A 14,993-nucleotide genomic window follows, 5' to 3' on the forward strand; every position below is an offset into this window, starting at 1 on the left:
AAATTTACAGGAATTTCCAGATTTACAGGAAAAAAAAGGATAATAACTTGCTATTTTTTCTTGTTGAATAAATTGATGTAAGGAATAAGTATTTTCGAATGGTTTGAAAATATATGGGGTTGAAGTTACTCTGGATGTTCTAATTTTATTTTTGAGAATTTTATAGTTGTTTTATTGGTGAAATAAGTTTACAGGTTAGGAATTGAATTACAGGTTATGTAGTATTTTTGGCAGAAAAAAATATAATAATAATATATTTTTTTTGAAAATAAATAAATAAATTTGATGACGGTTTTAGAAGAACTGTCATAGTGTAAACTATTTCTTCACATATTTTGTTTAATAAGATGACGGTTCAACAGTAGTCAATGGGCATTTTATGACGGTTCTAACTATAATTATGACGGTTACATATGAGGCGTCATAATCAAATTTACCTACTATGACGTTTTAAAGGCTAATATATGTCATAATAGGAGGAACTTTTAAGACGCCTTTCTATGAACTGTCATAACTTTAATGACGGTTTTGGTTGACTTTTTATGACACCCTCAGTAATGACGGCTAGTTTTTCAATCAGAAAGTGTCATGATATGTATTTCATGACAGCTAAAAGTTGTCATAAAAAGCCCTTTTTTTTAGTAGTGAATGTTTATATGTTTATTATTAGATTTAATATACTTAGATAATTTCATTGGCATAATTTTTTTTTTGGTATTATAGATCTAAGTAAATTTGGGCAACATGGTACAACAAGGAAGAGGACAACCATCACTAAACTTCACTTTGGATCGATCACCTAAAATTTGTGAAGTTTTGGAATGTTAGAGGATGTGCAAATGAACTGGAGTAATTGGACTTTTTGTTGAGAAATGCACCAAATTAAATCAGGAGAAGATGATTGTTATGACTTCAACTAAATGGAATGCTGGTAATGACCCCGAGAAATTTCTCATAGCAACAGTATGTGGAGCGTCTTTAGATGTTGATGAAAACATCTTTGGAAGAGAAGGGAAGATAATCATAATCTTCATCAAAGTTCAACTTGGTTATGCTAAAGGTGCAAGTGATTGTGTCATTTGTGAAATGCTTTGACACTAAAGGAAATGACTATGAAACCGCAAAAAAACAGACTGGCAGTTGTGAGAAAATGATACTTTAGCAACAAACTCTCTGAATACCTTGAGAGATTTTTTTTTTTTTAGATCTTATTCATGAGCTTTAATTTGAGCTTTTCTTCGGCAATGTATCTCGTATGTGTTTGTTCTCACATATTGACTGCACCTTATTACTTTTTTGTATGCATAGTAAGAGAAGTCATATATAGGATTTGTCAATGAATTTGAATTGAGAAACTTTGTCAACAAAGGCAATGACAGAAAAAGATTATTTTACTTCCAAGAAATGTACTATCAATAATGAGAATGTACATTTTTCAGTTGGAAAAATATTATCAATAGCTTAAGCCTCTGCAGATGATTTTGATGTCAGAAATCCTTCTGTAGATCTTTGTAGCACGTATAGGTCTTGTATGCGGTCCATTGCACTTATTAAAAGATTGAGCAAAGTTAAACCTGAACCACAACATAACATAACTTATCTATTCTCCAAAAAAAATTAGTTGAGAGCCGATCTAAAGTAAAAACAATTACTTTACAGCCAAAATTGAATTTAAATAGAACAAAAAACAATTACATGAGAGCCAAAATTGGGGAGAGTGGTGAAAAACCCTAGTGGACGATGAGAGACCGAAAGAAGTTGAAGGAAAAAAAAAAGACCATAGAAGTTTAAGGAAAGAAGGAGTTCCCCCGTATCCAGGCTATTTTGCAAAACAGTGGGGTATATGAGTTGATAACATAACGATATATTCAATAGCGTACCAAAACGTATCATACAATGTCTTATAAGGCTGACCCTAATACAACAAAAGGAAATACCTACACTACCCATTAGTCACTCTAACATGAATATCAAAGCACAAATTAGGTGATATTTCTGTGGTATATGACCTTTTATATGCCACTGTTTTATGAGACTAGTGGTATTTGTTTGTGACGATATTAGAAAAGCTATTCTTACCGTGACAAATGTCTTTTAGCCACTGTTATTAGTGAAACCGTAGGATATACTCTTTGACAAACGTCTATTAGCCACTGTTATTAGTGAAACCGTGGGATATACTCTTTGACCTACCGTGGTTAATGAGCCTTTATGTAGTAGTGTCTTGTTTATGTTTCTGTGTGACTCTGTGCTTATTTTTTTAGCAGTGACCATCTTTTATATGCAAGTTAATGATACTGGTCAAAGGAAATGGGACTGTGGGTGCGTGTAGTTCCATTTGAGCAGTCTTATCATTCCTAGGATCATCTTTGTAGTTACTCATACGAGCCTTTATATGTTAAAAAATACCTGTTAAAGAGCCAAACTAGTGAATGCTCTTTGATGCTAGATACTAATCCTAAAAGAATTTTAGATAGCTCAACCAGGAGGATACTAACTGTAGTTACTAACGTTTTAGAGAATCTATCTAACGAGAGAATTCTTCACTGGTGAAAACTGGCACGGTAAAGCTACTGTTGGTTGAAAACCGGTTGCTAATGGTGTCCAATGAATGTCATCATGAACATATCAAGCTCTAGTGCAGCCATGCAACAGAAGAGACTAAAATAGCAATCAATTTGAATTGGGATCCATAAAGTCTGAACAAGCAAGTTATACTGAACTTGAAATGTAATTTCTGTTGGAAATAGTTAGTAAGACCGCTGTCAAAAGTCTCTAGTCTATAATCACAAGGGCCTTAGATATTCTAAACGCTGTATATGCCCAGATGAAGTCAATACGATTCGTGCAATGATTGTGATTGCGCATAGTTTGTGATCATTTTCATATGTTTATGTTCACGAATCATCACATATTGAAATTGAGATCTGCTTCTAAACAAATTACGTAAAATTACAAAATCCGCGGTTAGTGTAGTGCTAGAGCAGAAGTGCCGAGTAAAATATCAACCCTTAAAATCTCGACATATATTGAAATATCGACACAACAAAATTTTAAAATACCGGCATAGCCAGGCCATTATATCAAAAATTCAAAACTATACTATCGTGATGATACTTCAAATTTCGAGATTGATATATTCATATTTCATAGCATTTTCAAGTTTCAAGTTTCAACATAAACAATATCAAATAGCAGCGCGGCAATGCACACTCTGTGCAAGGATACAAAGAGAGTTTTGAGAGCAAGGAAACCAAGAAAGCTTGAAACAAGAAAGTGAATTTTCACTGATCAAACCTGTTCTGAAACCATGGAACCAAACAACAACGAAAGAGAAGAAAGGCTAAGTAAATTACCAGAAGCTGTTCTTCAACACATTCTCTCCTTCTTAGACATGAGAATCGTTTGCAAAAAAAAAAAAAAAGTACAATGCTCTCCATGTGGTTCTTGCATCGTACACCTTCCCGCCTTTAATCAAAGCAAATTAATGTAGTGTAATCCATTATTTGTAGAACCCAGCCATTTTGGGTTCTAAATAAGTTGACCGTCCTCCTTAGTATAGGATAAAGGTTTGATGTCTGGTAAAGAGCTGAGCAAGTAAAGAGATAATACAGTGCTAAACAATTCTATGGTTCGATCTAACACTTGCACAAAGTATTGTTTTATGAGTACCAGCTACCACTCTACAGGTACAGTAGTAGTGTAGCACTCATCTTTTATGTGATAAAAAACGATGTCGGATTTCTTTTATGAATCTCATTGTTTCCTACACTAAGAATCTATGATCACTGACATCTCGCTTAAATTTAGAATATAATTTTTTTTTATTGATAATGGAATTAATTACACTGATCAATTAAAACCGATTTAAATAGAAAACTACATTTCATAAGCTTGGAAACAAACACACGAATATATATCCAAATTGATCCCACATTCCCACTTACAAATAATATCTCGAAAATACTATCTCAAATTCTAGATTATTCTACAAATATATCACCTTGATATATAAATGACATTTTTCAATAATATCCGAGGGATTTTTCTGCCACGAGCATCGATATAATCTTTTGCAACTGGGACATTGTAATACCTGGCTGCCATCTCTGGACATATTGGTGAGAACCGGTTATCCTCTGTGTGAAGAAAAACTAAAAAGATTGCTGAACACTTAAGAGTTTTATTAACTTCCACACTTCTAAATAAACTTAACTATGCCAACTATATAGGCATCAGATACTAACGACTTCACTACAAACTAGGGCAACTAACCCATTTTATTGACCACTAATCTAGGCAACTAAGCTATCTATTTTAAACACTAACTTGATTTCTTGTTAAACAAAATATATATTATTCTTCTGAAGACTTGTTAACTTTAAAACTCTCCCTTAAACTGAAATTTTGTTTATTTTCAGTTTATGAAGTCCCTGCACTGTTGTCGGATCACGCAGCTCTTTCCCTCAAACGAACAAACACCAAGCAGTGCACGAAGTTTCTCAAATGCTTCAAACTTGAGAGGTTTCGTAAAGATGTCAGCCACTTGATCTTCGCTTTTGCAGTGTAGAAGATCAATTATACCGTCCTTGACAAGGTCTCTTAAGAAATGATATCGCACATCAATGTGTTTGCTTCGATTCAAAAAACAAACAACCCATGATAAACTGAATTTTTGGATAGCTTGATTGTTGAACTGTTGTCACAAAATATACGAGTGCTTGTTCCTTGATAAAAACACTTCACCAAGCAATTTTCAGAACCAAATTGCTTGACAGGATAAACTGAATTTTGGAAGCCGCTGCAGCAATATATTCTGCCTCCGTGGTTGACAGGGTGACAATCGGTTGCTTTTTTTGATGACCAAGAGATGGCAGCCGATCCAAACATAAATGCATAACCCGAAGTACTCTTCCTGTCATCTGAGTCTCCTGTATAGTCACTGTCCGTGAAACCAACTAAATCTGAATGCTCCCCTTTCTTGTATAAAATTCCAAACTCAAGTGTACCTTTTAAGTATCGCAGTATTCTTTTTGCAGCATTAAGATGTATCGCCTTCGGGTGCTCCATGTAACGACTAATGAGACTAACACCATGCACAATATCTGGCCTTGTAGCAGTCAAGTACATGAGACTTCCGACAATTTGCTTGTATATCAAACCATCAACTTTCTCCCCTGTAGGTTCTTTGGTGAGCTTTAACCCGACTTCAATTGGCGTCTGTACTGGATTACAGTCCTTCATCTTGAATCGTTCCAAGATTTCTTTGACATATTTCTTTTGGGATATGAAGATACCCGCTTCAGATTGTACTACTTCAATGCCGAGGAAGTAGTGCATTTTTCCTAGATCGGACATCTCAAATTCTGCCATCATTGACTGCTTGAAATCATTGATCATCATCTTGTCATTTCCTGTGTAAATAAGATCATCCACATATAAACACACGATAAATATCTTATCGCCCGGACCCATATTTCAGAAAGAGTGTCGCTTCATACGACACTTTGCAAAACCCTTCCAAGAAGAACGCCTCAATCGACGGTATGCAGGCTCGGGAGCCTGTTTTAATCCGAGATAGAGCTTTTCTCAGCCGATACACCTTGTTCTCATTACCCTCTTTCATATAGCCAGGTGGCTGAGCAATGTACACCGTCTCTTGCAGATCACCGTTTAGAAACGCTTGATTTTACGTCGAGCTGAAAAACATGCCATGAGTTTTGTGCGCATTGCTAGTATCATTTCGATGGTATCATGACGAGCAACAGGAGCAAATACTTCTTCATAGTCACTTTTTGTCTTTGACTATAACCCTTTGCCACTAGTCTAGCCTTATATTTCTCAACTTTCCTTCCGAATTCAGTTTCGTTTTGTAGACCCATTTAACACCAATTTGTGTTTGCCCGCTTGGAAGATCTGTTAGCTCCCATGTATTATTCTTTTCAATAGCTTTAATCTCCTCGTTCATGGCCTCCTTCCATTTTGGTTCTTGTGAAGCGGTTTCAAAAGTAACTGGATCACAATCAGCATACAAAGCAAAATATATCACTGGATCATCGATCGAACAACTCCCCGACCTCATAATCTTCAAGATACAATGGTTGTCTAGTATTTCTTCGAGGTCTTGCAATGGATGGTTCGGACCTTGATCGTACATCAAGACGGAAGAAGGATTGTTTGAGGACATGAGTTGTGGATTTGGACATGCTTTGTGGAAGGCTATTTTGAGGGTTCATTTGAGGACTGTTTTGAGAGCTAGATGTACTTGATGGAAGGTTGCTTTGAGGACTGATTTGAGGGTTTAGTGGTGGCACCTCACTTCTTGAACTTGAATCAATATTGTCTAACATCATTGGAATAGATGATCCACGATCATTGTCATTCCAAACCCATGCATTTGCTTCATCAAAGTGTACATCACGACTAATAATGATCTTCTTAGTTATAGGATTATATAATTTGTAAGCTTTTGAATAATCACTATAACCAAGAAAAATACACTTCTCACCTTTGTCGTCAAGCTTTTTTTCTTTCTTTCGGGAATGTGAGCATATGCGATGCATCCATAAATTCTCAAGTGCTTTCGACATTGGGTTTCTTGCGCTCCAAGCCTCCTCCGTGTCATATTCATGACACCTGTGTAGGCATCGATTAAGGATATAGATGCTCCACAAAACTGTTTTTCAGTGCCAAAACTTTTGGGAATATTCTTTGTTTTCAGCATGCTACGCATTACCATATCCATGATTGTGCGATTCTTCCTCTCTCGCTACACCGCTTTTCTTTGGGGGTGTAGGATGTTGTCAATTTCTTCTTGATTCCATAATTCTCACAAAACAAGGTGAATTCCGTGGAATTGTATTCTCCACCTCGATCTGATCGGATAACCTTTATAGGATTTCCCACTTCTTTTTCAACGAGAGCCTTGAAACTTTTGAACACCGAAAAAACTTGAGATTTCTCTTGCAAAAAATACACCCATGTTTTGCGGCTGTAATCATCTATAAATGTTACAAAGTACCTTTTATTTCCATTAGATTTCGGATCGATTGGGCCACATAAATCGGTATGAATCAGCTGTAAGCCGCTTAGCTCTCCATGCTACTCCTTTTGGAAACGGAACACGGTGTTGCTTACTTACAACACAATCTTCACACACATGAGGATGGTGATTTATTTCTGGAAGTCCTGAGACCATACCCTTTGTTCGAAGAAGCTTCAGACCTTTGAAGTTGAGGTGTCCATAGCGGAGATGCCAGATCCAAGATGCGTCATTCACTATACTTGAGAAACAGGGAAGAACTTCCGATTTGATATACAAGGGAAACATTCTGTTTGAAGTCATGTTTACCTGGACAAGCAAACCTTTTGTCGGATCTTCGATTCGACATACGCCATTTTTGATGATGATCTCATAACCTTTTTCCTGAAGTTGACCCACACTAAGCAAGTTACTCTTCAAGCCCGAACATAAAAGACATTGGAAATAACCTGGCGAGAATTATCTTGTGTTTGAGCTTGATATCACCCTTCCCCATTACAGAAATTTTAGAATCATCTCCGAATTTAACTGATTTTCGAAAAGAATCATCTAACTGTGAAAAAACAGACTTGTCTCCACACATATGATTACTGGCACCCGTGTCCAAGTACCACATATTTTGCTGTGTTTTTTCGTCGGTATTACAAACCAAAAGAAGAGATATTTCTTCTTCATTCTCCGCAAAATTCAACTCTTCACTTACTTCTGGATAAGGATTTGTTCGGCAGTCCGAACGGTAATGTCCAAACTTGTGACATCCAAAACATTGGATGTTGGATTTATCCCATGGCCTTGGATCTTGATTACCTCTTTGGTTGTTAAACCGTCCTCTACCTCTTCCCCGAAAGTTACCTCGTCCCCGTCCTCGACCAGCTTCTCTTGGTTGATTGTTGATTGAGACTTGCAATGCTTGATCCATTGCAACATGTTGTTGGATTCTTTGTTCGTGAACCAACAACGAACTCATCAATTCATCGATTGAGAGTGCATCAAGGTCTTTCGATTCCTCAATCGAACAAACCACATAATCGAACTTCGATATCATTGATCGAAGAACCTTCTCAATAATGGTAATATCATTCATCTTCTCACCATGGATTCGCATCTTGTTTGCAATCGTCATAGTTCTTGAAAAATAATCAGAGACAGACTGTACTTCTTGCATTCTTAGAGTTTCGAATTCTCCGCGAAGTGCTTGAAGTTGTGCACGCTTCACCTTTGCGGTTCCATGATACTTTCTTTTCATTGCATCCCAAATGTCTTTGGATGTATCCTTGCATAGGATCGTCTCCAAAATTGCTCGATCAATCGCCTGGAAAAGATAGTTCTTTGTCTTCAAGTCCTTCAACCTCCTTTCCTCTAGCTTAGTTTTCTGAGCGTTCGTTAGTACTGTTTCAATCGCTGGTTCTTCAATCCCTGTTTCAATAAGACTCCAAAACTCCTTGGATCTTAGGAAATTTTCCATGAGCATACTCCAATGGTCATAGTGACCATCGAAACGAGGAATTGATGGTTGCATAAATTTTGACTCTGCCATTGGAAGGAATAACAATGCTCCGATACCAAATGTGAAGAAAAACTAAAAAGATTGCTGAACACTTCTAAATAAACTTAACTATGCCAACTATATAGGCATCAGATACTAACGACTTCACTACAAACTAGGGCAACTAACCCATTTTATTGACCACTAATCTAGGCAACTAAGCCAACTAACTTAGACTTATTCTTCTGAAGACTTGTTAACTTTAACACTCTGCACCTCTTCCTCTGTTTCCTTTTTGTTTTGTTTTGGCTGGAAGCCAACTTACTAGACTATCAACTAGACTCTCAAAATGAAAATGATATGGTCTATCTAGGGGAATCTTCTTGCTTATGTTTGCAACTTGCCTCAGCTCTTCACTCTCCAAGTCATAACACAACAATTTCTCACCGTCACGTACGAAAGTTTTCAAAATAATGTCCAAGTCATCATCATTATAGCTATCAAAGTAGTCGGTCACGCCGACTATGCACATGTTGCGCCAGAATTTAGGTATATTTGGCAAGCCTTGAAGACTGATGCTAACGGTTTTTATCCATTGTTTGTTAGCGTTGTCTGGTAAGCCCCATATGTCTATATGATCATGAAAAACTATTGTGATGCCTACGGATCCTTTCATCTCTGATGATAAGATGAACTTTTTGGCATTCAATGTTTGAAGCTTTGTCTTTCTAAGATTCCCACTTTCAACATCGAACGAACAAACAATGTATTCTATTCTATTGCGTCATAAGGATCATCAGCATCATCATCATCATCATAATCATCAATAAGACATGCCAACCAATGCAATTCCTTTCCAGCAGGGACGGGTGGTGTTAAATGTATGTAGAAATCCATGTGAAGAGGAAGAGGAATAGTGAAATTCTCCCATTTATCATCCCCACTGTAAGCATAATTGCATGTTTTTCCATGATTCCGAACAACTTATACCTTTCAATCGAATGGTCATTGTAAGGGAGTGATATCCTCCTTCAGGAATATCAGGCGCGTACTCAGCATGATGGAAATACCACACCGACCTGTGGAACCAGATCGCTTCTACAAGCTAAGAGAATGCTCCAGCACAGTTCGCGCCAGCACGCGAATCAGGCTATAACGTGACTCAGCTTACCTTCTAGAAGCAATCATGAACAAAGAGGCACATGCACAAATCACTGCCACCAGCTACTGACCACTGCCGCAAACTATTTGCCCAGACTACTAATCCCTATCATCACAACAGACCTATAAAGACAGTTCTCGTACGCCTCCTTAATCTACACCCTACGTTTGTGATACACTTTACACGTGGTGGGTAAGAATTCACTCTCAACATCTATAAATACCCCTCCCATGAACTACGCCAGACTTTATTATTCTCTCCCCTCAAAACCGAGAGCAAGATACGTAGGCAGTTCGCTCCTAAGCCGAACTCAGTCCCTTCAATAATCCATTCAAGTTCCCATTCAACTGTGTATGTAAAGGAAAGCTAAAACACGCCTTTACAATCATAAAAGAAAGCCCACTTATAACATACAGGGGCAAGATTACTTGCAAGAGGAAGAGCTGTACATCGGTGTGTGACAGGGTTACAGACATAGAGACTATGTCTCGTGCCTAAAAGAAGTAACAGACCATTACAACTAGCTAGCACTGATGCACCGTCATCCTCATCTGGAATAGCAAAATCAAACTCAAACTTCTCTACAATAGTCGAACCTCTGTCTTCCGTTTTGTGGGAGACGTAGTCACGAGGGCCACTGTAGTCCTTTTTTGAGACATCAAAGTTAATCTCCCCTTGAGAATGACAACTATGGAAGTGGGCTTTCACAAAATTGGAGTCAGATATGAATGAGTGCCAAAGCTTGCATACAGTATTGAATTTGATCAACTTTTTTGCCAGAATTCTTATTAATATTTTCTTGATTATATCTTCAGAGAAATATAAGTTCATTGAAGATACAACCTACAAGAAACAGTTCCAGAAAATAGAGTAAAAAAATCGAATACAAACAATACAAATACTTATATGCAACTAGTTGTATGCCACTTTAGGATAAATCATATTTAGCAACAAACAATCATAGTCCTCTCTCTCATTCTCTTTTTAGCTAATAGCTATGTGCTATGTTTATGCATTAGTAGTTATTGTTATTCCGTCCGTATGGACTCCTTCATTATCCCATTAATTAAAACGGAACGGTTTTGACTCTCGCTTAACAGTAGTAAATAACTGTAGAGAAAAAAGACCTTTTTTTTTCTGGTGTTGAGGGCGCGCCAGTGCTCTAAGTATGCCTGGACAAGGCGCACGGCGCGCTCATGCCTTTGGCGACCTCTAGTGATTTAAGCGCAACCCGCGCTCTATTTATACATGGACAAGGCGCAACCCGTGCTCCACAGTATTTCAGCAAGATACCACTGTTTCGGAAGTTTTTTCTGAAACAGTATAAATATAGGTTTTTTCTGTAAAAACCTAACTTAACCAAAACCAAGAAAGAGAGAAATTAGAAAAGAGCAATTCTTAGTGAGTTGAGTGTTCATTCTTTGTGAGTGAATTAAGAGTGTAATCTGTTACTATGGACATCAAGTCATTTTTTATTAACAATTTCACTAAATCAATTATATGTATTGTTTCTTGATAATTTTGTTGTACATTTGTGCAGCGTGTTCTTGATGCCCTTCTCCCTTCAGTTCTTTGAGGGACTTGTGCTATACTCGGTGCATTTGGTTGTGGAAAAACAGTTATTAGTCAAGCTCCTTCTAAGGTGAGTTTGTTTGTTTATTCACTTGTGTTGCATATGGAGATTCGAGCTCTTAGAAATTTTACGTGATTTGTTAAGTTCTCATTGAACTTTATGTATGTGTATGCAGTACTCCAATTCTGATACTGTGGTTTATGTGGGGTGTGGAGAAAGAGGAAATGAAATGGCGGAGACTGCATATACTTTGCTCGATTTGCTTCTAGTATGTTTTTTCTTTTTCTTGCAAATATTTAAAAGAGGACATTACCACTCATTGTATAACCACAAGTCACTATTAAAGAAGAAGAAGTGATTGTGTGAAGTCGTCATCTTTGTTCGAGAGAAAGTAAAGATCTTTTCTTTGGTATAGAGAATGTCGATAAGAAGTATCTTTATTTTCCAATGACCTATCAATCTTTCACATCCAGAGTCAAACAATTATTACTTTATTAGTATTGTGAATGGTGTAAATAAGGTTTCATTGCCTGTGTTAGTTCATCTTTTAGTAAACAATTGAGTTGGGATCTAGTCTCGTGCATACTGGCATAGTCTGTATTGGAGAGCACAGAATGAGCAGATTTAGTTCCCTAATAACTTATGTTTCAAGTTCTAACATCACAAGCCTTTTATTAAACCTAGGGCATCAATTCATCTACCTTATTGAGTTGTTTCTTAAGATTAAGAGAGGACAAGCAAAAGGCAAGAAAAAAGTGCAGTTATGCAGTTATTCTCTTGTGGTAATAGTCATAAGGCATGTCCAAAATAAGGTCAGAGTACATAAGGCAGCACCTTCAATTCCAAGTTATTTTGCTTCAGATTTTGAGCAAATCATCCCAAGGGTCTGGTTCTTAATTTCCCTTGGATTTTCCTTATATTGTGTCTATAACTCTATTGCTAGAATTTATACTAGTGCCTTTCTTACAAAGCTTTTATTTTGTTTTCCCTTTGGTTTCTACAGTTAGTACTTCATATGGTGAATATATGTTTGTTTTTTATGTAGGCCGAAATGCCTGCAGATAGTGGTTATCCTGCATACTTGGCAGCCCGTTTAGCCTCTTTTTATGAATGTGCTGGTAAAGTGAAATGTCTTGGTGGCCCAGAACGTACTGGTAGTGTTACTATTGTTGGTGATGTTTCACCTCCAGGAGGAGACTTCTCTGATCCAGTTACATCTGCAACACTTAGTATTGTCCAGGTAAGCATGCATGACACCCACCTAAGTTTTTTTCATGGGTAAGACTAACTGACTATCAATACTAGAGTGGTGTCAACAGAAGAAATTAACTATCTAATAGATCACATACAAAATGGTGGAATAGAAGTTGTCGAGGTAAATGGTAAACCATATTTGAGAAATGTATAATTGATTGCTACATAGTAGTTGCTATAAATCATTTTAAGAACACTGAACATCAAGTTCTTCTTTATTGCTGTGGGTAACGTGGTGTTATACAAATTCTTTGTACAACTAAATGGCTATTGATTAGATGACTTCTTGCATAAGTAGATCTGATCAGCTCTAGTTTTTTTCTCTCCAACTCATCCTAATTGATTCTACATTTTTGTAATGCCTCAATTTATACCTCGCACAATAGTCTTGTGTTTATCCAGAAAGTTGGTAACTCTACATGACTACCAGCTTTAGCACAAAATAGAACACCCATGGTGATCCTTCATGTCTCCTTCCACCCACTATTACCTGAATTACGAGCTGCTGATCCCATTGCAGTTGATCTTAACCATAGGTAGGTTTCTGTGGATGGTCTTACCCAAGTTCCATAATATTGTTGGTTATGCCTGAACTTGAAACAATTTTTTTTTTTTTTTTTTTTTTTTTTTTTGGGGGCGGGGGGAGTGGGGGGCAATGAACATGTAATTAATCCGGTTATAAGAAATCATTGAAGATGCTTTGAGATGCTCAAGCTGAATTCGTGATATCCAACAACATAATAAGCTTATAGATATTGTACACATCCATTGCAGGCAAAAGCAGGAGCAGGTTCTGCAACACTTTCAATGGTTAGCAATTTCAAATATTATAATATTTATTCCGTTTGTGCTTCCACATTTTACATGAAATAAGCAGCTAAAATTGAAGGAACTCAGGCATATGCTGCTGCTAAATTTATGGATGCCGCCACGAGGCTTTGCGAGGAGATCTTTGGTGTTGTTGAATGCTCTTACGTGACTTCTCGGGTAATTGATGTGAATATTGTCTACATAAACATCTTCCTTGAAAATTGCACAAGGTCCTATCAAAATTTATGTACTCACAGTTTTTTCAAGATAATGAATATGTTATATTTTGAATAGGTGACCGAACTACCTTTCTTTGCAACAAAAGTAAGACTTGGTCGTAATGGAGCAGAGGAGATCTTTCCTCTAGGACCGCTAAATGAGTATGAAAGGTCTGTTGCGACAGTTATATCATCTATTCTCCTGATTGTGGTTGATTTCTATATATTTCCCGAAATACTGGTTGATTAAAAGCATGATTTACAAAATTCTCAACAGAAGTGGTCTAGAAAAAGCAAAGAAAGAGTTAGCACAAAGCATTCATCAAGCAAGCTTCTATGTCTCGTCACTAACTGAAACAGTACATTGATGTTGTGCCCATTGTTGAATGAATTTGCCATATATCAAGTGTGTGTCACTTTAAATGATTAAGCACGGTAAGCATGTACTTTCAAATTTTATTTGTACTTAGTTATTCATTGATCTAAGTATATCGTTATTTAAATTTTAAAGTTTTATTCGTACTTAGTTCGTTAATTTTATTCAGTATAGAACATTACTTACTAATGGTTGCTTATAAGTTTATAAAATGTATTTGCCCAGTAGGAAAGTTATACTATGGTCACGATGATATAATAGAACTTAACCATGATTCCAATTGTGACTGTGCAGAATACAACCATTGAAGTTGAAGTTTTGAGTTGCTCATTAGAAGTGCTAAAGTCAAAGGGTTGTAAACCACAAGGCTACTGTGAAGTTCCAACTGAAGAAGGTTCTTTGCATGAGAAGTGTCAGAATATTTAGATTTTTTGTCCAATTTAGATGATAACATTGTAATATTGTATGAAATTTTAAGTTTTGAATTGTTAGAGTTTACTGAAGAAGGTTCTTTGCATGAGAAGTGTCAGAATATTTAGATTTTTTGCCCAATTTAGATGATAACATTGTAATAAATATTGTATGAAATTTTAAGTTTTGAATTGTTAGAGTTTTGTAACTGTAATTGTTGTATGAACGTGCACAGTACAGGTGGCCCATATTTTTTTTATACAATGAAAATTCGTTAGTAACGGATAGAGAACCGTTAGCAACAATTTTTATTTTAAACAATGAAAATTTGTTAGTAACGGATACCGAACCGTTAGCAACAGAATTTTTTTTTATACAATAAAAAATTGTTAGCAACAGAAAACCAATAGAGCATAAACAAATTTGGTAACCGTTACTAATAATTTCTAACGCCGTTACTGAAATTAATTTCAGTGATACTTTATAACCGTTAGTAAATTTTGTAATGGATAATAAGTGTTACAGATATCCGTTACTAATATCAGTCACGATTTTGTGTCAACGCAAGATAACCGTTACTAATATTTTTTGTAACGGATGTATATCCATTACAAATAGGCTGTTATGGTGTAGTGAAAATTTGTGCTCATTATGAGTGTAG

At 36.4% G+C, this 14,993-nt stretch overlaps 3 protein-coding genes and 1 long non-coding RNA gene across 4 annotated transcripts; 2 read left to right on the forward strand and 2 right to left on the reverse strand.

Annotated features, from left to right (window-relative positions):
* Positions 1-6,053: 6,053 nt before the first annotated feature.
* On the reverse strand, positions 6,054-8,579 carry LOC147477023 (uncharacterized). Its single transcript, XM_086585891.1, has 3 exons — positions 7,492-8,579; positions 7,352-7,426; positions 6,054-6,636 (listed from the first exon to the last, which is right to left on the reverse strand). Exons 1-3 carry the CDS (start codon positions 8,577-8,579, stop codon positions 6,054-6,056), a joined length of 1,746 nt encoding a protein of 581 aa, XP_086442017.1.
* A 720-nt stretch (positions 8,580-9,299) lies between these two features.
* LOC147477024 (putative F-box protein At1g32660) lies at positions 9,300-10,667 on the reverse strand. The gene is made up of 4 exons (XM_086585892.1): positions 10,647-10,667; positions 10,105-10,533; positions 9,737-9,795; positions 9,300-9,471 (listed from the first exon to the last, which is right to left on the reverse strand). Exons 1-4 carry the CDS (start codon positions 10,665-10,667, stop codon positions 9,300-9,302), a joined length of 681 nt encoding a protein of 226 aa, XP_086442018.1.
* A 1,030-nt stretch (positions 10,668-11,697) lies between these two features.
* LOC147477025 (V-type proton ATPase catalytic subunit A-like) lies at positions 11,698-13,617 on the forward strand. Its single transcript, XM_086585893.1, has 4 exons — positions 11,698-12,503; positions 13,292-13,327; positions 13,415-13,504; positions 13,558-13,617. The coding sequence occupies exons 1-4, from the start codon at positions 12,315-12,317 to the stop codon at positions 13,615-13,617; spliced, it is 375 nt and encodes a 124-aa protein (XP_086442019.1). The 5' UTR covers positions 11,698-12,314.
* Positions 13,618-13,619: 2 nt separating this feature from the next.
* LOC147477026 (uncharacterized) lies at positions 13,620-14,543 on the forward strand. The gene is made up of 3 exons (XR_015208209.1): positions 13,620-13,716; positions 13,823-13,980; positions 14,216-14,543. It is a non-coding gene; the product is annotated as an uncharacterized LOC147477026 (long non-coding RNA).
* Positions 14,544-14,993: the final 450 nt, after the last annotated feature.

This window comes from Coptis chinensis, chromosome 9 (assembly GCF_015680905.1).
Source record: "Coptis chinensis isolate HL-2020 chromosome 9, ASM1568090v1, whole genome shotgun sequence".
In the NCBI taxonomy this organism is placed as follows: Eukaryota; Viridiplantae; Streptophyta; class Magnoliopsida; order Ranunculales; family Ranunculaceae; genus Coptis; species Coptis chinensis.